This window comes from Zingiber officinale, chromosome 4A (genome assembly GCF_018446385.1).
Source record: "Zingiber officinale cultivar Zhangliang chromosome 4A, Zo_v1.1, whole genome shotgun sequence".
In the NCBI taxonomy this organism is placed as follows: domain Eukaryota; kingdom Viridiplantae; phylum Streptophyta; class Magnoliopsida; order Zingiberales; family Zingiberaceae; genus Zingiber; species Zingiber officinale.
The window spans coordinates 120195653-120221758 of record NC_055992.1 but is presented as its reverse complement, the minus strand read 5'-3'; the positions used below and the strand labels follow the sequence as shown (position 1 = coordinate 120221758).

The 26106-nt window shown below is 36.2% G+C and overlaps 1 protein-coding gene across 1 annotated transcript; it reads right to left on the bottom strand.

Moving 5' to 3' along the window:
- Positions 1–403: 403 nt before the first annotated feature.
- Positions 404–1420, bottom strand: LOC121972705. The gene has a single exon (XM_042524350.1). It carries the CDS (start codon positions 1418–1420, stop codon positions 404–406), a length of 1017 nt encoding a protein of 338 aa, XP_042380284.1.
- Between the last annotated feature and the right edge of the window lie 24686 nt (positions 1421–26106).

The following is a 26106-nucleotide window of genomic DNA, read 5'->3' as shown; positions in this document are numbered from 1 at the left end:
CGTATCATACCCCTTATATACTATATAAGGGCGACTCTCCTTTATAAAAAAAATTTAACTTCTATATCAGATATTAAACTGATAAAAATAAATATTATACTTGATTTAAATCAAAATGTCAAGAAATATATATTTTCTAATATCACTAATGCCAATGAAAGAGAACTATGGTAGTGTATAATTTTTTGAAAAATTATTAGAGTAAATTATTTATAAAATTTAAAATTATTTTTTAGTGTAAAAAAAATATTAAAGTAATTTTATTTTGGATTTAGAGTTTCATTCTTAATAAAAAATAATAAGATAATGAAAAAATTATAAATTAAATACAAAAATATATAACGTCAATTAAGTGAATTTTTAATTCGTAGTCAACTCTTTGATGATACGCCCTTCTCTTTATTTATTTTTTTAATTCGAAAAAGAGCCATTTTGATTCGGGTCGCTTAGACGCGCTGATCGATTTGTGTTCCGCCTCTCCGGCCGCCGCTCTCTTCGTCGTCCACCCCATTGACTCCACCACCTCGCCGGCGCTCCAACCGCCGCGGAGCAACGCAAGGGAGAGAAGCTTCACGTGGCGCAGCACGCCGCCCTCGCCCCTTATCTCTGAGCACGGGGAGTCACCGACGGCTGGAGCGTCCGATGCCGGTGAGATCATTTCCGCCACCTCCTCTTCGGCCCACCCGGCTTCTTTCAGCCGCTGCCTCGCCTCCTGTAGCAGCTGCTCCACCCTCGCCTCCCACGGCGAGCAGATTCGTTCCCTCTCCCGCCACGCGGCCTCCTCGGCCAGATCCGTCCAAAAGTCCACCCTCCTCGCGGACGTCGCCGCCCACGCCGGCACCGGTGCGCCTGCAGCCCAGCCTCGCGGCCGCTCCGTCCGGAAGAAGTCCGCTAGGTCCAGCCCCGCAAGCTTCACGTCTCCTCCACGGACGTAGAAGACCGGGTTTCCGGCGAGGCAGGGCGACGCCGGAATGTAGAATTGCCGGTAAATAGGGACCAGCGTCGGGGCGCGGCGGAGGAATTCCCTCGCATCGGAAGAGAAACTGGGGTTCTCAGGGCGGGGCGCCCACGAAGTGGGCCAGAAGTCCCCGGCGGAGACCTCGCGGAGGATTGCGGCGGTTGGGAGGCCGAGGAGGAGGCGGAGCTGCTGCCGCGAGGCAGAGCGCCAGTTGGGGAAGCCAGGGCCGACGGGGAGGCCCTCGCGGAGAATGGAACGGATGTCTGGGGGGAACTCGAAGCGGTAGGCGGACTCGACTGCGGCGAACTCGTCGTGGGAGAGGCCGGGGGCGATGGGGACGCCGGAAGCGCGGAGGTGCGCAACGACCGCCTTGGCGTAGGCCGCAAAGGAGAAGCACACTCTAGGAGTGACGAGCGGAGTCGTCTTCGTCGGACCGGTCGCCGAGGCGATCGTCGTCGTCATGCGATGGGAATGAGGAGGAGGAGGCGGCGGCCGTTTGGGTGGAACCTGAAACAGAGTAGGGTTTAAATAGCGAATGGGGGGTGAGGTTATCAGTTATTGCCACGTGGCGCACGACAGCCGCGTGTGGACGGAAGGAGCAAATGGAAAAGTCGGCAATTCGGCCGATACGATAATAAGCCGGGAAACGCGATAAAACGTGTATTGGTCCGACTGGGTCGGATCCGATTCCGCCGTTACAAAAAAAAACCCTTTTAAATAGGAATTTATCAAATCACACGTCATATCAATTTACCGGAAAGTATCTCTATATTTATTATTTTACCAAAATGCCACCGCAGACCTATTCTATTGTATTGTAATTCTCGCCAAATTGAATGAGCATGCGAACCGAATTATAAATAAATAAAATAAAAAGTATCATTTTAGGTCAATTTAATTTAAGTCGTTGGATATTATTATATCGTGATATTATGAATGCAGACCAAACAAAACAAATTTAGCATAAATAAATAAATTAAATTAAACTTTTAATTAAAGGAACAATTGGTACACTTATACACAATTTTTTTTTATTTTAAATTTGGCAATTTATTAAAAGACAAGTCTAAGTCTCCTTATTAAAAAATATTTATCCTACTTCTAATCCTTTTGTTTGCCTTTAGTTTCTTTTGTCATTGAATATTCTTGAAAATATCTCAATGTGTTTTATAAGCATGTCCCAAAATGTAACTGGTTTATCGGCAAGACGGCAATGACTCATTAGGATTCCAAACACTTTCAAAACTACTTTGAAAACTCCCATGTCATTATCAACTTTTCCAAATGAAAAACAACTTTTTTAGATTAACATTTGTTTCAATCTTAATTTGGAGTAGAATAAAATTATTTTATTTTATCTCAGAATTAGTATATTTGATATTAACTATAAAATAATAATAATAATAATAATAAATTGTCTCATTCCATTTGGAGTGATGCTAGTGCTCAAAGGACACTCTAACATTAGTAATAACTACCATTGTCTTTTATGCAACTGACTCAATTAACTCAAAATTAGTGTGCTCTATCTCCATTTCTACGCGGACCAAATGATATGTAATGGTAACATTTACAAGCGTTATCAAACAATCTCTTAAAAGTGTTACTAAAGCATTGCATAACAGAGTATCGCTATTTTAAATTAGCAACATTTATATAAATATCACTTAGATAGCAACACTTAATCATTATTAATTGATAATGATTTCTTGTCACAGCTCATATGAGTAATATTTAAAGTTTAATGATCCCAAATTTTTCTAACAATGTTTTTTGTTACCCAATCAGTAATTAAATTAAAGAAACGCAATTTACATAGCAATACTTAATTACGATTAATTGGTAATAATAAAATGCAACATTTAAACGGATGATACGCAGATAGTAGATTGATATGAGCAAGATAGTGGAGTAGTCTATTAATACAATTAATACAATGGTTAAATTCAGATTTTGATAAATAATAAATAGATTAAAATTAAATATTATATTTTCTAAATATTTATCAAGTATATAAGATTGAAAGACTTGATAGACCTGACACTATGTTGAAATCTAGTTAAGTTGATAACTGACACAAGAAGATCAGATAGATTGATATTTAGTAAGAAGTCCAGTTATATTTACGGTACTTGACAACTGCTAAAGTTAAGATGGAGTATCTAGCAAAAAGACTTGGTAGGTCAAAAGTTAAGTAAGTCGATAAATAATAAGTAAGGTAAGCACTGAGAAGAGTGACCTAGTGATGATGCATTTCCGGTTGAGAGAACAATAGACGTCGGTCCATCCTAGATTTAGCAAAATTTGAAGTCAGGACCGGGCAATCTCGAGATCGTCAAAATATTTATTTTTTTTATATTATGCTTATTGTGCTAACTCGATGGTACATAAAAGTGAAAGTTAGAAAAAATGCTTCTATGCACCTGGATAAGATCCAATCACTCGGAGGTTGGATGTTGGCGCAAAACATCTTCCGACTAAAAATAGGTAAGATTATCTAGAGGATCGATAGTGTGTTGGGCATTGCAGGAGACGAAGGGGCACCATTTCCCCTTCATATCTCTCATTGCTGCAAACGCCAAGAGATGAAGGGGCGTCCTTTCTCCTTCGTCTTCCTTAATCTTCTTATAAATGGTGTGTCCAAGTCATGAGAAGGCATCGACGAGAAGCATAAGGAAAGTGAGAGACGACGACGGTGATCAGTGTGCAAAGGAGAACATCTGAAAGGAAAGGGATTTGACTCGTGAACCTTGAAACACTTTCCGGTTACCCGTGATCATATTTCGACAACAGCGACGTCCGATGGTTCTTCTTCGATTTCTTCGGGAGATCACTGTGAATGGTTACAGCTTTATCTTATGTTTGATTCATTCTGTCAAATATACAACAATGGTATCAGATCCATGCCTAAGCATGAAGAAATCGCAACGTTACAATTTCAGCGATCTCTGCCAGAATCGCATCCCGAATCACGATTTCCATCCGGCTACATGGGAATCGTACAGTCCTCGACGGCATAGAGTCGCAGTAGAGAAGCGTCGGCGACTGCGTTTAAATACCAGTGAAAGTCGGTCGCGAGATGCCTCGTGTTTGTCACGAGAAGAAGATGAATCATGTAATTTTTTTTGTTTTAATCGATTGCTCAATCGATTCAATTATTTGAATCAATTGATAAGGAATTGATTGATTCCATTCACGACACAGTGAATCATGTGTTTAATCGATTCTTCAATCGATTGAAAAAAATAAAAAATAAAATCATGTTTGTTGCATGCATGAAAAGTGATTTAAAATTTAATTGAATATATTAATTAATTAAATACATAGGGAAATGTATTATTAATTAATAAATGCATATTTAATTAATTTGGGGTTCAATTAGTTGAAAATTGAACGAGACCAACTTGTCAAATCAAATTTAGGTCTGACTTAAATTATTAGTTGATTTAAGAATACCAAATTGATTCAATAATATCTAGATCTGGTTCAAATTATTTGTTGGTTTAAACTAGTTTGGTTTATTATTGAATTAATTGGGGTCGTTTTGATTACAGAAGTTGGACTGATCAAATATGACCTGATTAGTTTTATTATGTCAGAATTGATCAAAAAGATTAGATATGTTATAATCGATCGGACTTAATCCAATGGGCATTGGATTGATTAAATGGACCTGAATTTGATCAATGAGTCTGAGATTGACTCAAATGAACTTAAACAATAACAAAACATAGGTCAGAAATCACTGTCCAATTAAATTAGTTCTAATGAGGACAATAGACTAAGCTTAAAATCTGAATTCCTTATCGACCGGTCCAATCGGTCAGTCGACTTAAACTCCTGAAAATCAAGAAGATTTATTTTTCTTCATTTATAATGATGATTCTATATCTGTATAAATTGAATTAAACTGGTTTTGTATTAGTTAGTCAGTTTTGTACTGACTTATTTAAATTCAATTTTTCAGATGGCTCATACGATTACCGCATTGACTCATCGCAAAGTGTGGCAAAACCAACTCCGGGAGGAGATTCAGGAGATAGAGTATAAGTTTGCTTATGGAGTCGACGGACATGTTAGAAGGCTTGATAGACTATTCTTGAAACTTGAGCAAGAAGAGTTTCCAGTCCTGGACAGTTATAAGATCTGGGCATTGATGCATTCATTGCCAGAGTATCTTAGGGTAATAGCAGACTATGTATGGGGACGTCATGAAGGATGCATCACATATTCAGAACTGTGTAAGGAACTACTTCACTATATGGGTGAAGAAGAGCCTGAAGAGTCTGAAGAGAACCAGGAAATGTTCGAGGAAGATCCAGAAATGAATCTGATGAAGAATCCTGAAGTTGCCCCATCTGAAATTATCCCAAATGAGTCCAAGTTACACTACAAGAAAAAAGCTAAACAACAACGCTTTTTTGGCGTTGTCGTATGTACTTAAGAAGTGATGTTGTAGATGGTGTTGTAGAAAGTCATATCAAAGACAACGCTTTAAAAGCGTTGTGGTTGGTCACAAAGACAACGCTTTTTAAGCGTTGTCTTTTCGTTCTTAAAAAGCGTTGTTATAGATGCTGTTGTAAAAATGCACATATCAAAGACAACGCTTTAAAAGCGTTGTGGTTGGTCACAAAGACAACGCTTTTTAAGCGTTGTCTATTCGTTCTTAAAAAGCGTTGTTAAAGATGCTGTTGTAAAAATGCACATATCAAAGACAACGCTTTAAAAGCGTTGTGGTTGGTCTCAAAGACATTGTTTTTTAAGCGTTGTCTTTTATTACTTAAAAACGTTGTCTTTTTTAAAAAAAATTGTTTTTTAATTAAATAGCAAAATTATAAAAATACTCAAAATTTACATATAATTGAATATCCACAACCACAATCATTTTTATAATAAGACTATTTAACAAATAAATAAAACTTTATATTATACAAACAAAATGTATACATATTGATCCACAAATTAAATTTGTATCATACAAGTTATCCTTAACTTCATGACAATAATTTTTCAAACACACAAGTTTTACAAAACCTCATCATTGACTAACCACTGTTGTTGGTGTCCATCGCATGGAATTGCTTCTTTAAGTCCAGCAATCTCTTCTTCTGAAAGGCTTTCAGCTATCACTCTTAGAGCCATCTTCTTCAACTTGTCATCAGCACACCTGGGGTTGTAGGCAATCAAGAAATTTTGTATGAAAACTTTCATACATGTAAATCTCGTACTAAATAATATGTCAATGTTATATATACATGTAATTCATACCGTAAGTGTGTTTATATCGTAACTGACAAGTTTTCTTTAGGGCCAACTTCTACTCAAGCTCTTTAAACACTGCATCAAAATAAAAAAATTGGCATTAGTTCTGTGCTAAATGAAAATCATATTTAGAGGAAAAAGCGAGCGTGCTGTAGATGGATATATTAACCAAGCATATTAATGTTTGACCTGTCTTTACAAGTTCTAAGCATATATATTAACCAAGCATATAACCTAAGAGGAATAAGTTACAAAATGCTACTTGATGTTTGACCTGTCTTTATTGGATTTTGCGGCCCCGGTCTTCTTGTAGCCAGGCACAATGTAATACTTGATGTTGACTCTACCTTTGCAGTTGTTTCGGCTTGAGGAGTGGCAAAGAATGGTGGAGTAGAGGATGGATTTCAGGTATTCATCCGTGCCATCGAGGAAATGACTCCAGTAGGTGACTAGCATGTTGACCAGGGCATGCTTGGAGAAGATGACTTGTTTCAGAAGCTTTTTAGATCAAAGATACGAAGTGCATTGTTATAAAACTAGATGCACGAACACTTGCTTATACGGTTCTTGAAATAAAATACATTCATAATCACCAGCCCAAGCTCAATAAGGAAAATTCACGGTAAATGTGCATAGTATACCTCAGATACTGCAGATGATAGGGAAGGCCAGAAGACAGTTTGACGCAAATATTAAGATTGCCCAAGCCAATCCATGGTACTAATCCTGACAGCTCCTCCAAATCGCACTGACTTGATTGTGTCCACCCATCCTTGTTCATCAGCTTGGAACCTTTGAAATGAAAGTTGCATTGGGTACATGGAAAAAACAACAAAAGGGAGGATAAATGATAGCCACCAACCTAATTGTTCACAAATATCTGTATAAGTTATTAAGGGTGTTCATAGAAGTTGATCCTTTAGCCGTGTCTGTTAGATGGTCAAATCTAGGCGCCATCTCAAAAATGTTGGCGTCCAAGTGTTAGTGTTCAACTACTTGATTTTCTTCATCTTTGAATTGTTAAATACATAGGGTATTTATAGGAATACTCAAGATGTATCTAAATAAATACATGAACCAATATTAAATGACATACATTCATCATCCGAAGAGTCATTCATGAATCCTCCAATATTCATGCTCCAGATGACCATACATTAGATTATAAGTCCAATTAATTTGATTGCAAGGTTGTAAACAGTCCTTGAGGGCTATTGATAGTGATTCCAGTACGTACTGGAAAATAATGGAACAAACCTATGAAACAACTATCAAGGGATTCACTTCAACTTTCCTAAACCAAAGAAGAAACAGATGGATTACAAAAGAAAACAATTTGCACCATCAAACTGAAACTTATAATAAGCCTTAATAAATTAATGAAAAAAGAATTGTTTAGAAGTTCACTGAGAAACATATGAAAATACAACAAATGCAACTGCAAAAAAAAAATAAAAAACTAGTATCCAATTAACTTTTTTTATACTTTCAGATCAAAAGGTCAAATTTATATACTTTGGTTCATGTTCAAGCAAGAGGATAACAATCTCATCGATAGTTAGTATTTCCTTTTAATATAGAACACTAAAAAGAAGGAATATCAATGATGAAACAAACCTGAAAATGCGAGCTACTGAGGCAGTGAGCAATCTGCTTGAACAAGGTAATCATGCAGCATTGGAACTCTGTCGTGAGCATCAAAGACCAAATATTACCAAATATTAAGATCACCGACAAACCAAATAATACCTTATTTTTAACAGCTATCTAGAGGATCCGGCTTTTTGACTTGAAGTTGGTTCAAAGAAGACAAATCAAATATACAAATACTAAGATGAAAGCATAATGAAGTAGTTAACTTTTTCTACTTTACCCGATTATAAGATCTACAGCTTCTTGCTCAATATTTTGTTGCACGAGTAATTATTAGAAAAACAAACCCAATAGTGGAACAAAAGCTAGATAAAGAAACTAGATAATTTACACTGACAGAACTTTACAGAATAACATATAATACAGTGCTTTGTACTTGCATATTAATCCAGAAAACATCCTTTCACCTAAGTGACAATTTTTCCAAAACATCATCATTCACAAAACATCATCATTCACTAAAAATTTTCACAAGTTTTTAAACTTCAGTGACAACTTTTCTTTGGGGTCAACTGCTCAAGGTCGATCTGGTAACTATGCACTGCATCAAAAAAATTGGCATTAACTATGATTCCACCAAAAAAAACCACCATTCCATGAACTTAAATCTAAATAGAATTATGGCAACTATCATTCCATACCTATTCATAAATATGATCTTGTATGCACTCCGCCAACTCGGACCGAACCTCATCAATTTGTTCACGAGAGTACCCTATTTTTGTGAACTGTGAGCATATATACACAATTTATGTTAATGGAAAAAATAATCAACACTGATCACTTTGTAATTTTAAATAGTTTATGTCAAATAATTTGAGATAAGCTAAATAATGTTACTATTGATTGCAGCGAATCTCTCTCAATAGTCTCAACTTCTTCAATAATTTCTCTCATAAATCGCATCACAAAAAAACCACATTGTTTCGCATCCGGTTGTTGAGGAGCCTATATATAATAATTAGAGTCAAATTGTTAATGAAAATTATACACATTACAATATATGTTAAACAAAAGTACACATACCTTAACTACTTCCCACTTAACATTTTTCCTACCTTTCCTTCCCTTGGTTGAATTAAACAATTTTAAGGCCCTTCATACGTTAAGAATATTTGTTAAATAAGATTTTTATTATAATAAATATTTACTAAAAGAAATCTGAACTCACATTTCCATTACGTATTTTGAATCATCATCGCGAATGCGGCAACTTAGGGAATCCAGCAGGTAAATAGCATCCTTGTAAGGTTCAATAACACTAAGATTCCAATGGAAACTAGGCAAATACATAGGATTAGATCATAAAATTGAATAAATTATCGAAAGGAAGCAATTGAAAGTGATGTTTTACTTCTTGCTTACCCGACATTACATGGCACTAACACTAGTTGATCTGTTGATGCACTTGTCAGCTTATCTGCTAAAAGAGTTGCCCTTTGATTCAGGGTTTCAAGCTTAACTGATTTGTCTTGTGCCGTTTTTGCCAGATATGGGAGTTTGTGAGGATTCATAAATCTGAATTTCTTTGTCTTGGTATCTTTCACCATCTTTTTATACAGACACCTATCATTGCAAAGAAAAAATATTTAGATACTAAATAATAAAATTTAGATACAAAACACTCATAATAAGTTGGAAAAAATAATGATCACTCATAACACTAAGTTATGGCTGATGATAGTAACATCCATACATGAGAACTTACTATGAACAATCTTGCATATTAAACATACCAGAAATGTATACATGCAAATTCTTTTATTTCTTGAGGACAAGCACATTTAAGATACTTAAAAATATACAAGAAAAAAGATATGAGCAAAGTACTTCCTGTCTAGAAGAACAAATGGCAGAAGGCAAACATTAAGGGCCGGTTGAAAATGAATGAGCTATATTTATGTAAAGTGTACCACATCAATTGATATTAGTAAACCTCTCAATAGAAATGATGAACTATTAACTTAATGAGAATAACATGGTATGAGAAAATTACTAGAAGTTGAATTTTTCAAGAGTAAACTTGTTCACACAACAATATTAATAAACTTCTTGCAGTTCAAATTAGGGATTTTCTGTCTTGCTAGATATTAGAATTTCCCAGCAAACATAAAGCAATGCAGTAATTCCCAGCATAAGTAAAGCAATGCAGTTGCAACTGAGAAAATAATATTTAGATACTAAATAATAAAATTTAGATACAAAACAATCATGTGGATTAAAAAATAATGATCACTCATAATAAGTTGGTGAAATTGTAACAATAAACCATAATAAGTTGCTAAAATTGGGAAGCAAACATGTGATGAAAAAGTTGCTGAAATTGCTTAAATAAACTTACTTACCATATGTAGGCAACGATCAAATTTCCTGAAATTGACTCCAAATGATACAAAGAATTGATGTCCTCAAGGTCAAGAAAAAGTTCACAATCTTCATCAAACACTTCATTATCTAAGCACATTGATATACATTTTCCTCCATCTAGAGCATGCTTACTGTAACAATATAACATATGTAATGCTCTTGGGACACTTGTTGACAAAGTAGGTTTTGATTTTTTTCGTTCAAACTTCTTCCTTCTAGGCTTCTAATAATTTCAAATATAAACAAGTTAGATAGCTAGGTTGAATAATAATAAAGTGGCAATATAATTAGAAATATAATAATAAAGTGACAATATAATTAGAAATATAATATCTCATATACCTCATCTTGCTTCACAATCTGCTGTTCAGGCCAAGCCACAACAGTTCCTATGGCATCACCAATTACTTCACATTCACTTGGAATTGGATATGGCAAAGGAGCGGATTTGTCCACTGCTTGATCAATGGAGACTCGAATGTAATTCTTGGGAAATGGAATACCATGAAGCATTTTTTCCATGCCATTGAAACAAACAATTGTACCATATGCAGCAATATTTGAGCAAGATTCCAATGTCAATGCAACTGATTGACCCTAAAATATTAAAAAAAAAACATGTTGATTATATTTAGTTTATAATGCTATAATAATAATGAATATCACTATAACTTGTATTTTACCTGTAAAACTTCGTCTTTACCCACAATCTGTACGTCATCTTCTTCAATATTCTTCTGATGAAACTTCACCGAGCAACTGCCTTTGTCATCAATTGAATTGTCCCATGCACCCCTTTTATGCATTAATGCTTCAAGTTTTTGGATGCGTACATCTTGTTCTAAAATTTGCATCTTCGCCTCCTTCAACTCCCTTTTATGCTCAGCGATTATATCTAGGGTAACATCATATTTCTTCCTTGTTCTACCAACATTGAAATAGATTGTTGGGTTGATATGACCTCCGATACCCCGGACACGCCCAGAATATTCCTGAGTTTCAAGTGCCTTGGTAAGAATATCCTCTTTTGCTCCTTCGCATTGCAGCTTACCCTCCCTCTTTTGCTGTATATATTCATCCTGTAATGCAACATTAAAAAGAATTATCAGTACTTTACCAAGGATAATTACCAAGGATATGCAATATTGGTTTAAAAAATACTGATGTCCAGGCCGGTTCTTCCCGTGATAGCTCAAGTCAAGTGCTTAGTAAGTCATATTGAACAAATATGAAGTTGACTTTGAAATATTTTTTCCTTTTTTGGCATTCAATCATATATTTACTTCTGCACAGTTCTAAAAAAGGCACATATTTGATTGAGCAATTGACTACAAGTTTAATAAAATGACAAAATTTTAATAAATTTTCACTACACAAACCCATAAAGAGAGGACCACCACATAATTGAAGCTAATTGTCTGGAGTTGCAGGAAAGAATAATCAAAAGTAAAGTTGTTCCCAACCTCTCAAGTTCCGATTCATGAATCTTATGCTTTAATTCAAACTAAAACAACACAAAGAGAATGCTCAAGGAGACAAGGAGCTTTATTTGTCACCAATCAAGTGGGAAAACATAATAGAAGCTTCAGAGCAGTGGTCTGGGGAACAACTTTACTGGCCCTTGGGTTACTGAAGCTTACAAATTGCTTACTGCCAAGAACGTTTCAAACCTGGTTGATTTATCTGCATCTGTTCTATAGAAACTCTAGCTATCACCTCTAAGTTCTCAATGCATTCACCATTAATTGATTGCAGCAAAAGGAAACCACTGCATGTAATAGACTTTTCGACTTGATCTCTTCTCCAAGTAAGAACATTTCAAACCTAGATACCTAGTAAATCCACATCTGTTCTATATAAACCCGTCACCTCTAAGCTCTCAATGCATTCATTCACCATTTACTTCCTCAATACATGCTCTAGTACTGAGAATTCAAGCTATGCAAGGAATGGCTGTTAAACTCCTCATTGCATTGCTTGCCTTGGCTTCCTCACGCAAAGGGTATGCATGCATGCAACTTTACTCTCGAAAACTAGAAGATATATTGAAGTCATTATCAGAAGAACATGAAAATTTACTTACAATCTTGTGTACTGTGTCCACCAAATCTTCACCTTCAAACTCTCCTCCTTTGTTGGCGCGTCCTTTCTTCCACATAATAGCTCTATTGATGTCATTATCATCACATAATTCAGTCCCCTACAACAAAGAAAAATCAAATAACAAATGTGAAATAATTTAATGTGAATCAATTAGAGGGTTCTTAGAGGAAATATATTTTAAAAATACTTACAATTTCTTCAGCAAAGCGTGCATACCCTTTGCGTGAGAGTCGATGAGGATATCTATTTTTTTTCCTTCGCTCTTTTTGTTGATCACTGAGTTTCTAGTTATTTCAAACAGGCGATATATCAAATTTGAATAATACATAATGAATTATGATCGAATAGTTTCAAAAGAAAAAATTTAAAATCTTACAATGAAATCTTCAGAAATGCGACTAATGACAAACGCACGCCAATCTTCTCTTGTAATTTCAAAGCCAACAGGTGGCTCATTCAACTCCTCAGGTTTGTCACGCCTGCTTAAAATAAATTTTTGGGTGAGATGGGTCTTGTATTGCCTCCACTTACTATTTGCAGACCTCAAACATCCCTTTTTCCACTTTGAGTCAACATTATAAATCAACTGTACATCAAATAAGTGGAAAACATTAATAAGATTAATTAAGACAAACATAAAATATATCTATCATTAGTAGTGAAATATTATAATTGTTAAAACATGCTAACTTGCTTACATTGACTGATTCCCATATTAATTCTTTGACAGCAATTGGGACTTGCTTCCATGTCTTGTATTTAATATTAACCTTTTGCCGAGCCAAGACACCAATGTAACTTTGCATGGCTACAGCAGCTGGTCCTATCGGTTGTCCAAAATTATTGAATGACACCTCATTTCTAATACCTTGCATTCTTTGCTTTGTAATCTTATCCAACTGTGTGCGACCTCTAGAAGTTCTTGAGGAGATAGTGTCTTTGGAATCCAACACTTTATCACCCTCGCAACTCTCTTCACGGGCAGCTGTAATGACTTCTTTACCCTTGTCCAACTTTGCAAGTTGCCCTATTCTCTTACTCTTTCTAGTAGAATCCATTGATCTGTAACAACTTAGACTGATCAACATAAGTTTAGTTAGAAACATGCATAAACTCACAGCAAGATGATATATTTACACCAACAAATTCACAACAGTATGAAAAAAAATAAAAGATAAAAGCAGAAACTTGCAGCAACATCACAACATATTTGTACATGTTTATCCATATTATCCATATGTACATGTTTGTTAGAGTCTACGTATAGGTAGTTAGGTACTTTTGCCTTGGTATAAATTGTAGAGTCATATAATATTGGAGCATTCACCAAAACATATTATCTATTGAAACATGTTAACCTTTAGTTGAAAAATGAAACCATTCCAGGAAAATGCTTGAATTATAACTTATAATAAGCAACTTTGTTTCTTTAGCACTTGAGAATCTGCAACTTCCTCAAAGGGACATCAACATAAGCAACTCAATGCAATAGTGCATGATGTATTAAATCATACTTAAGCCATTAAGCTCTTAGAAGGCAAGTGACATAAATATAACAATAGTAGTTGATATAAATTCAACAAACTGAGTAGGCACAAGTCACTGCCCAGAATTAAGATGAGATAATGCAGAACACAAGTTTTAGATACAATAAAAATGAGAGATATTCTCTGCGCATTAAGGGTACACAATAAAAATAATAGTAGAATAACACTAGATATTGATTAATTTCAAGCTGCACATTATACCTGACGACAAAGAAAGGCTGGAATGTGAATAATATCTGCAACTTGGTCAACAGCTTCACACTGAATTTGAGAAAAAAGGATAGCATGTTATATGCTTCATGCTATTTTTAAGGATTAATACCTACTGCCAAAGTCTATAGCTAAACGTTTAAAAATTCCAGATTAAATCATGAGAAAATACAATCAGGGGAGGGGGAAAATTGATGCAGTATGAATCCGGCAAAATGGCTAGTTCGGAAAATAATCAAAAATAAACAAAATCTTATTCTAGAGGGATGGAAGAAATTTTACCTTTCTTTCTTCCGTTCCTCCTACTCTCGAATCTGCTCTGCGAGGAAGGAACTAAGATCGAAGGGTTCAGAGGAGTTGAGGAGCCGTGAGAAGATTAGGAAGGGTAAGCTGACTTTGATTGAGGAGATGGGGAAATGCGAGATTAGGGATCTCGACTTGGAGGAGTTGGGCCGGCGTGAGGAGTTTTGCGTGAGGAGTTTGGGTCGAGATTAGGGTTCAAAGGAGATCACGCGGCAAGGAGAGGAGTGGAGAGGAGAAGGCGCTCGTGGAGAGGAGTGGAGAGGAGAAGGCGCTCGTGGAGAGGAGAAGGAGAGGAGAAGGCACTCGTGGAGAGGAGAAGGAGAGGAGAAGGCACTCGTGGAGAGGAGTGGAGAGGAGAACTCGTGGAGAGGAGTGGTGAGGAGAAGGCGCGCGCGCGTTGAGGGTTTAGAGTTTAGCAAAGCGAGGGCTGCGAATTTATTTTAAGTGAGTTTAGGGGAAACATACACAACACTTTAAAAAACGTTTTTTAAAAAAATGTTGTCTTTGACCATAAACAACAACACTAAAGACAACACTTCATTAAAAACCGTTGTCTTTAGTAAAAAGTAAATACCATAGACAACGCTTTTCACTAAAAGCGTTGTAAAACAAAGAACGACAACGTTTTTATTAAAAAGCGTTGTCTATTGGGTGTTGTTGAATGCAAAAATTCTTGTAGTGTTAATAGGGATAATGTTGGCAGCTGTACTAGTATTTGTCCTAGTGGGAGCGGTGTTGGTCTATATAATTTATTAGTGTTCTGTTTACTGTCGTTATGTACGAACAATATCAACTCATTTAGTTTTTTGAGTCATGTAATAATTTATGTTGTTATGTACGAACAGAATTATATAATGAAAAATTATGTTATATGTTAACAAACTTAAAAATGATTAGTTCATTTCATAATATGATTAGTTCATATATACATGATTCGTTCATGTTCAATAAAATGATTAGTTCATTTTAATTATGATTCATTCATATTAAATGATTCGTTCATTAGATGGGATATGTTTAATATAATTGATCAATGTTGATTAGATTAGAACATACAAATGATGAATGAAAATAAAGTTATCACTTGATTTTGTAAACTAATTCTAATTTACACTGAGCCAATAATTAATTACACATATATGAATTACACTGAAATAATAAATAATGTGTTTATTTATGTAGATCATGACAACTAAAAACATCATAGCTGAACTCAATAAGGGAGAGAAATTATATAGGGATAACTACAAAATCTAGTGCCTCAAAATACAATACGTTCTTGAGGAACAAGAAGTTCTAGAGGCTGTAAATCAATTCATGGAAAAACCATGGTTCTATAGCACATCACAGACATACCTTGATGTCTATAAGGCATGGAAAAGGAAGGACTTCATTGCTAAGGGAATATTTATTAGTTTAATGGTGGATGACCTGGTATTTGAGTATGAGTCATTACCATCAGCTCATGCTGTCTGGGTAGCCCTTAGAGAGAAGTACAGTGGAGTAAGTCTCAGTAAGCCCCGTCAGCTAACAATTAAGTTTGATAGATGTAAAAAATACTCGAATGTTACCATGACCCAACATCTCAGGGAGATGGGTAACATGATTCGAGAGCTTAAGACTGTTGGTCATGCGTTGACCGATAAATAACAGGTTCAAGCAGTTATCCATTCCCTTCTTGATTCTTGGGAAACGATGAAACAGAATCTGACCCACAGTGAGAGTATCAAGACTTTTACCGATGTCTCACGCTATGTTGAACTTGAGGTGGAGAGGATTGAATCCGTAAGGATTTCTGGTCAAGCTTTTGTAGCTGGAGGTTCTGGTTCCAAGAATAAGAAAAGATGGTTTAAGAAAGGAAAGAGAAAAGGAAAAGGAAAGGAGGCTAGTGTTGTTGCGGTTATAAACCAAATCAAGAAGAAAGGAAAGAAATATGGGCAAAAACCTAGGAGCAAGTTGACCTGCTTCAACTGTGGCAAGAAGGGTCATTTTGCTCGGGATTGTACTGAGCCTAAAAAGGTAGATCCATCTCTATCTTCTTTCCATGAGCATCATGTTGCAAGTACAATGTTGTTAGCTGATTCGTATCCTTTGTGGATTATAGATTCAGGAGCAACAAACCACGTAGCACGTGATCGAGCTACATATGTGAAGTACCGTCGAGTATCAGCTGGCAACAAATGGATATATGTGTTGGTTAGCCCTAGGAAAACGTACCGGTTCTACTGTACAAAATTTTTTATACAAGTGTCGAACCTTTCCTTAAATAATCTATTGTGTTCTTTAGAAGTTAAATTAGGAATTGCAGACGGAACTTAACATCATTGATTCCAAATTTAACTTATCTGTTCTTAATGGTTTAGATTTGAATCGCAAGCGGAACTTAACACTATTGATTCAAATCCACCTATGTTATTAATTTCATTAAATATTAATTTTCAAAATTTGCTTCCAGGACTGCATGGCGAGGCACATGACCTTCTTGGATATGGGAGCAACCACCACCGCCTAGACAAAGCCTTTTAAGGAAAGCTAATATTTAATTTTCTTAAATAACTCTAGGTTAACCAAAAATAACAATCGAATCACAAATTCGAAAAAGAAGAAAACACAAACTCGAAAAATAAATTCGATAAATTAGATCTAATTGCCTCTTGTATTTAGAATTCTTACAAAGAAAATAACTAGTATGATGCAGAAGAAAACTACTAGTTATACCTTCTCTTTGTAAGCTAATGACCTCAAGATCTTCTGCCGTATTCCTCGCCTCGCCTTGGACGTCGTGTGGGCGACGATCCTCCAAGATGAACACCACCCAAAAGCTTATTCCTCTTCTTCTAAAATCCGGCCACCCCCACCACCAAGGAGAAGAGAGCAAAAGGGAAAAGAGAAGGGAGAGGGAGAGGGCCGACCACTTGAGGTTCTCCAAGTAAGAGAATAAGAATTGTATCTCATGAAGCATCCTCACTCATTCTTTTATATTAGTTGCCCAAGGCAAATAAGGGAAGAGTTTTTACAAAAATTAAAATATTCCTCTAGCTTTTCCTTTTCCCTTTTAATTTTCCTTTTCTTTCCTCTTGATTGAATCAATCACCAAATTAATTAGATGATGATTTATTTTTATAATTGGCCGACCCCTTGCTTGGGCTCCAAGCAAGGTGGCCGACCACCACATCAAGAATAAGGAAATATATTTTTTAAAATTTTACAAGAAGAAATCCTCTTATAAAATTTACAAGCTCTATTTCTTAAAGTAGGAGTTAAAAAAGGAAAGTTCTAAAAATTAAAACCATGTTTTAAAATTTAAAACTTCTCTTATAAAATTTCCTTTTTTAACATGATGATAGAAAATTTTAATTTTAAAACTTATCTTCCTTTTTTTCTTAAACCATGAGGATGGTTAAAAAATGAAAGTTTTTAAAACTTTTAAAACTCTCTATTAAAACATGTGGCCAAATTCAAATAAGAAAAGTTTTAAAAATTAAAATCTCTCTTTTAAAACTTATAGTTTTTTACAAAGAGAAGATTTTAAAAATTCAAAACAACCCTCCTATTTGAATTAATCTTGGCCAGCCCCTACATGCTTGGTCACCAAGCAATAGGGTCGGCCCCTATAAAGAGGATGTGGCCGGCCCTTGCTTGGTCACCAAGCATTGGGCCGACCCCCTTCTTGGAAACCAAGATGAGTCTTTCTTTGGATGGACTTGAGGCTTCAATGAGGTTACGACAAGGACCTAGAGAAGAAATTAGTTTTGGCCTTCCGATGAGCTTGAGTATCCCGTGTTCACTCCGAACACACAACTCAAGTTCATCGATAATAACTCATTCCACTAGAGAGTTATTACCGCACTACCGCACCAATCCCAAATTACATTATGAGCTCCTTCTTATCATGAGTGTGTTAGTCTCCCTGTGTTTAAGATAACGAATGCCCACTAATTAAGTAAGTTACTGACAACTTATTTAATTAATATCTAGCTCCAAGAGTAGTACCACTCAACTTCATTGTCATGTCGAACTAAGTCCACCTACAGGGTTTAACATGACAATCCTTATGAGCTTCTCTTGGGGACATTCTCAACCTAGATAACTAGGACACAGATTCCTTCTATAATCAACAATACACACTATAAGTAATATCATTTCCCAACTTATCGGGCATATTGATTTATCGAGATAAACCTCACCCTTTGATAAGTCAAAGAAATAAATATTAAATATATGTGCTTGTTATTATATTAGGATTAAGAACACACACTTCCATAATAACTAAGGTCTAATTCTTTTATTAAGTCAGTACAAAAAGAACTTACCTAAATGGTCCTACTCAATACACTTAGAGTGTATCAGTGTAATTTATTAATCAAGATAAACTAATACTTAATTACACTACGACTATTCCGATAGTTTGTTCCTTTCCATCTTAGTCGTGAGCAACTATTTATAATGTATAAAGAACTAACAACATGATCTTTTGAGTATGACACCACACTCCATGTTATCTACTATATAAATTAATTGAACAATTACATTTAACAAATAAATGCAGATATTGACCAATGTGATTCTTTTATTTCAAAAATAAATGTTTACAAAAGCTAGGCTTTTAGTATATACTCCAACAATATGTGGGAAACAATGCAAGAATTGAAGTTAAAGGAATTGACACTTGCAAACTCAACCTACATGGTGGGCATACCCTGTTTCTACATGATGTCCTGGCTCTTGAGATTTGACGGAATCTGGTTTCTGTCATTTATCTTCTTGATTTAGGTTATTGTGTAAATTTTTATAGCTATTGTGTGGAACTTAGAATTAACTTTGTGTTAATTGGGCATGGTTATGTAACAAATGATTTTATGATTCTTGATGTAGAACCAAATAATAATGATGGTTGTTTTTCAAACATTACTCTTACTAGTAATGCTGATATTAATGATGAAATTTGTCATGCTAGATTAGAACATATAGGACAAGAACGAATGAATAGATTAGCTAAGGAGGGTTTTTTAGGCACACATGCTAAGATTAACTTGTCTATATGTGAGCATTGTCTTGTTAGAAAGACGACTAGCTAGGAAACCATTTGGTAAGGCTATTAGGGTTGAATCACCATTGTAATTAATTCATTCAGATATTTGTGGTCCAATGAATATGAAGACTAGAAATGAGAGTTTTTATTTCATTACATTTATTGATGACTTCACACGTTTTGGTTATACGTATTTGATTTCTTATAAATCTGAAGCATTAGATTGATTTATTCGTTACTTGAATGAAGTTGAGAATTAATTGGAACGTAAGATTAAAACCTTGCGCACTTACCGTGGAAGTGAATATTTGTCTGATCAGTTCATGACAATATGTAATGAGAAAGGGATTATTAGACAGCTAACTATCATTGGAACTCTACAGCAAAATGGGGTTGCTGAAAAAAGAAATATGACTATTTTTGAAATGGTTAGGTCTATGATGGCGCAAGCTAATTTGCCAATCTCCTATTGGGGAGATGCATTCTTATTTGCGGATATACTTGACAAAGTGCCTTCAAAGTCAGTTCCATTTATCTCACATAAACGTTGGACATGCAAAAAGTTAGATTTGAGTAATCTGAGACCTTGGGGGTCAACTACCTACGTTCATGATAAGACTCACGAACATGGAAAATTAGGACCTAGAGGTAAGAAGTGTATCTTTATAAGGTATTCTGAGACTTCTAAGAGTTATATTTTTATTGGTGAGTGACAAGATGAAATCATCTCTGAAATAGAGTCAAGAGATGCTACTTTTTTTGAAACTGAGTTCCCAACACGAGGTGAAGTTGATAAGACAATTCCTCTATATGAGATAGAGGAGGAGGATAATGTTCCTTTATCAATAAATCAAGAGATACCTGAATCTAGTCAACCTAGTGGGAGTAATTTACCACTGAATGAGTCAGTTTCTTAACAATCTAACCTACGAAAAAGTAGTCGTCAGATTATTCCTCAAAAAAGTTTTGATGTTGAGAATGAGGCATTGCTGATTCTCCTAGTTGATGATGAGGAACCTCGAATAGTTGAGGAAGCTTTGAGAAGCTCAGTAAGAGAAAAATGAAAAATTGTAATGGATGAGGAAATGGAGTCAATGAGAAAGAATCAAGTTTGGGATTTAATCGATCTTCCTCCGGACCGAAGGGCTACTGGGAATAAGTAGATTCTCAAAATAAAGAGGAAAGAAGATGGATCGATTAATCGATACAAAGCTCGATTAGTTGCAAAAGGATATACCCAAATGGAGGGTATTGACTTTGAAAAGACATTCTCCCCAGTTGTGAAGTTTGTGTTAATACGTGTCATCCTAGCTATAGTAGCACAATTTGACATGGAATTACATCAGATGGATGTAAAAATGGCTTTCCTTAATGGTAATCTTGAATCTTGATGAAGAAATCTATATGGTACAACCAAAAGGTTATGTTGTTGAAGACCAAGAGAATAAAGTATGTGAACTTGGAAAGTCTATATATGGGCTAAAACAAGCATCAAGACAATGAAACATGAGATTTAATGAAGTCATTTTGTCTTATGATTTTGAAATGATCAATAAGGATCATTGTGTTTACCTTAGGAAGGAAAAAGGAAAGTTTGTCATTTTATCATTATATATTGATGATATGTTAATAGCTGGAAGTGACATAAAGTATGTGATAGAAGTCAAATCTTGGCTTTCATTGCAATTTGACATAATGGATATAGGAGAAGAAGAGTACATCTTAGAAGTGAAGATCATTAGAGATCGATCAGAAAGGCTTTTGGATTTGTCTCAAGAAGCTTATATCACTAAGATGATACAACACTTCAATATGTTAGATTGCAACATTGAACAGATGTCTATAGCAAGAGGTATTGTTTTGAGCAAAAGTATATATCCCAAGACTCCTGAGGAAATAGCCGAAATGAAGAAAAAACCATATGCCAGTGCTATTGGTAGTTTAATGTACACTATGTTGTATACTCGTCCTGATATAAGCTATGCTTGTCACGCCCCGGAGGAGTCCCTGTCCGAAGAAATTTCGGCAGCATCCCCCCTGTACGGCGGACAATCTGAAACTTTCTACATCACCATATACCTCAGCCACATGCGGCTGGAATAATAACAATAATAAACAAACCACAACATATAGACATCCATGCAGTTTAATAAGCAATGATGATAAGACTCAAAATCCACCCCACTCAACTACATCCATAAAGCTCAAAACCGATATCCTACTCCACTACACTCATAAAACACAAATCCGACGATCAAATCAACTTATCTCTTCTGCCGTCTAGGCAAACATATAGTAAAACAAATCCAATTAAAAACCCATCGATAAGTACAATCCGTGCAAGCTCCAAGTATCAAAACAAAACAAGTCCAAACATAGTCTAGTACATAAAGCCAAAAGATAAATAAACATCCTCGTGGCTGCAGGGGACTAGCAACTGGAACTCTCTCCTGACAGCATCAACCTAAAAATAGTAAATATCCACGGGGTGAGTCAACTTCTCAGCGGGTAACAACTGATATACATAGTAGAGAAATAACATTTAACACTAATCATGCGTACAGTCTCCTGATATAAGAAGGATAAAATGCAACTGTAGTAAACAGGAGAAAACTGTACTAACCAGGAACTGTATAAGCAGGTAAGACATAACATGAGATGTAAAATAAGTATCAACCAAGCATGTAACAAGTATCGGGTAGTGACTAACCGAAACAGATAAGAAACATAATTATTGCAATTTGTTAAATTCACCACTATGCATATCAAACGACATAAAGTCAGAAGTACCCGCCTCCAATAGGAATGTCCAAATCCGACATCGAGATACTCGTCTCGCGTCAAAATCCTGTAATAACATATATACATATTTAGCTAATTACATATAAATTAATTAGCTAAATCAAATCCTCTACTAGCATTATCCTTAACCTTCCCTAGCTCCAAATTTGTGTACGTTACAAGAAATGAAACAATTTCTCTACTTCTTACCTCAATTCACAGCTGTGATTGTTGATCCACAGCAGGGAGTGTTGATACTGACAACAAGATGGGCTACCAGATGGAATAACCGCCGAAACCAAAACCCTCCATCGAGCCCAACCTCCTTGCTGGATACTTTACTGACCAGAATCAAGAAAAGCAAATCTGGAATCAACAAAACAACCTAATTTCCATAACAACCTATTCATTTTACCTCTTTCTCTCCACTGGTCCGAGGTGAGGAACAATCTGGCGAAGGAAACTCCAGCGAACAGTGATGGAGTGGCTGAAATCTAGCAAATCTTCTACCTTCGGACACAAAACTCCCAAATCAACACCACTCTACCAAGATCAAGTCCAAAACCCATAGCTAAGTATGATACTTACCTCCAAAATCGCTGCTAGGGAGACCTTATGCTCCTCGCCGTCAGCCAGAGAAGGGCTAAAGGAATCGCAGACAGTGTTAGAGCAGAAAGATCAGCAGAGGGCTCGGTACTCCCTCTTCCGGCCAAATTCGCTGGCGCAAGGGGCAGCGATCCGAGAGTAGGACGGCTGAAGGCGATCGGGAGAAGAGAAACCGGCGGTGTTGATTTCCGGTTGGAGACAATGGGTCGTGGATCCGCAGTGGTTGACGGCGGCGCTAGGGCACAGAGGGCGGCGACGTGCGGCGGTGGAGAGGCTAGGGTAGAGAAAGGTCTCTGCTCGGCTGTGCTCGCGCATCGTCGGCACTTGGACAGGGAGGAAGAAGGGGGTCTCGGTGGCTAGCGGCTAGGGCACAGGGAAAGGGGGTCAGCGTCGGCAGAGGAGAAGAAGAGGAAAGCAAGCTTGGTCGAGGGTTTATCCGCAAGAGGAAACGGCGGTTTGCATCGCCGGTTGGGAGAGGTGGTTAGGGCACGGATGGTTCGACGCGAGGAGGAGAAGGGAAATCGCGTGAGGGGCTCGGGCACGCGGGGGAGGTGGTTTCGACGAGGAAGAAAAAGAAAAGAAATAAAGAAAAGAAGAAGAACAAATAAAAAGGAAAAGAAAACTTTCCCTCGTTAAAATGGGGTAGCCTAAACAGACTTTTCCGAGGCTCTGTTTTTATCCCCGTTAATTCGTTCGTACGAGCTCCGAAAAATTCTAGAAAAATTTCCAAAAATTTCGGAAAATTCCCTTAATAATATTCGCCTATTTTCGATATTTTACAATGTTGTTGGCTTAGTTAGTCATTTCCAGTCAAACCCAGGATCGAGACACTGGAAAGTGGTGAAGAGGATATTCAGATATCTCAAAGGAACGACTAATTATTGCCTCTGTTTCCAAGGATCAGATATGAGTCTAAGTGGCTACACAAATGCAGATTGGGTAGGGGACCTTGATGACAGAAAATCCACATCTGGCTATGTCTTCTTGCTAAATGGTGGTGTCATCTTATGGAACAAGAAGAAGCGGGCTTGTGTAGCCTTGTCAACAATGGAAGCTGAGTATGTGGCTTGTGCAGCGGTTGTGCAAGAGGTTGTCTGGCTAAGAAGGTTCCTGAAGCATCTGAAGATTGCTAAGGATTGTGAGAGTCCTGTTATAGTGTATTGTGACAGTCAAGCTGCAATAGCTTTTTCCAAGGATCCCAAATATCACAGCAAAAAAAGCATATAGAAATTAAGTATAATTTTGTAAGTGATATTATTGACAAGAAAAAGGTAATTCTTGAGTACATCCATACATAAAATATGCTTGTTGATCCTTTTACTAAGTCATTGACTAAAGAGTCATTTCATGGACATGTGAAGTCTTTGGGACTTCGAAGAATGTAACTTATTGTAAAGACATTTTGATAAATGAAAAATACCATGATCTATTCAGTATATATGTCTTTGTTACATTCGAATAAAAGGTCTCGATAAGCATGTTGGCAGATTGAGATTGGTCCACTCACATGGATAATCATCTCTATTTGTTAAGTACGAATAGAGGTAAGACCATTGCTTATGAGATAGCTTATGTAGCTATGAATAGAGACATACCCGTAAGTTAAGGTCGCCTTGATAATTGTGTCAAGATGAGATCATTTATATAATGATCAGAGTAAATGCACCCACCATTTACTAAATTTGCTTAAAGCTATATTTGAATTCATATGTTGAATTCAAGATTAGATATTAGGTATGTCTAGATCGAAATCTGTACGATGTTAAATTTTGAGAAAAACATGCACTTTTTTTAGTAAAGAGAATAACATCGTAGCATGTGATTCATATCACATGTGTTATGGCGACAAGAAGGGTAGTAGGAGGATGGATCCCTGTTTCTCTACTATGTGAGACCCTTGAGATTATAAGTTAATCTCAATCTTACCCTAAGTGACTATTTAGCTGTCTACTTAAAGTTCTGATCAGTGTCTGCTGCTTTAGCATATTTCCTATTGACTATGGATGATTCGGTCTATTGAACACAACTAGGAAAGTGACTGATTAAAATGAATAGATTCTAGCTAAAAAGGAAGATTAAGATTGATTTACATCTATGATATTTATTCACTAGTACCAGTTATATTTTTAGTTCAGTACATAAAATGTAATTGTGAATAATTTGTTTAATTGGAGATGTTGAACATGCTCTTGACATATAGTCAATATGAGGAATTAGAGATGTTAATAATGATGTAAATAATTTAATCTGGGGTAAAGGCAAGTCATTGATGTCTCTGATTCATTCTAAAGAACAACTATGTAAGGTGTAATAATTTTCTTAGAAATAAATGCTTAGTATGCTTGCTGTCGCATGAACCATTTTCTCTAATGTATAGAATGGATGTTCTTATATGGTCTTTGTGACTAATTAATGCTCTGGTCTTTGTGACTTGATCATCATAAAGTTTATGTGACTTATTTGGTCTTTGTGACTAATAAATTTTGCTCTGGTCATAGTGACATGATCGCCAAATAGTCTATATGACTTAATCGGTCTTTGTGATCAATTAATATTTGGTTTTGACATTATGACATGATCACCTCGTAATCTATGTGACTGACATGGTCTATGTGACCATATAAACTTATGGATTGACTTAGACGAGTGAGAGATGTTGGACGTTGTAGGAGACGAAGGGGCACCGTTTCCTCTTCATTTCTCTCATTGCTGCAAATGCCAATGAGACGAAGGGGCGTCTTTTCCCCTTCGTCTTCCTCAATCTTCTTATAAATGATGCGTCCAAACCATGAGAAGACATCGGCGAGAAGCATAAGGAAAGTGAGAGACGATGGTGATCAATGTGTAAAGGAGAACATTCGAGAGGAAAGGGATTTAGCTCGTGAATCTTGAAACACTTTTCGGTTACTCGTAATCGTGTTTCGACAACAGCGACGTCCGACGATTCTTCTTTGATTTTTTCGAGAGATCACTGTAAATAATTATAGCTTTATCTTATGTTTAATCCATACTGTCAAATAGGCAACATAGTGTACATTTTGCAAGTAGGTGCTAGAGATACCAGAGCATTTAGTATTTAGGTGTCCAGCTACTGCTGATTTATAGATGAGGATCAGATATTTTTATATGGGATAGAAGATGTCTATTTATTAATAGATGCTTTGGGTCTATGAATACTACTACAGAGGTAAAAGATTACTGACGAAGACCAAATATCTTACTTTGTCTTCTATGATTCACCTACTGTGGAGGGTGCAAAATAGTTTTTTTATTTTAGTAAAGAT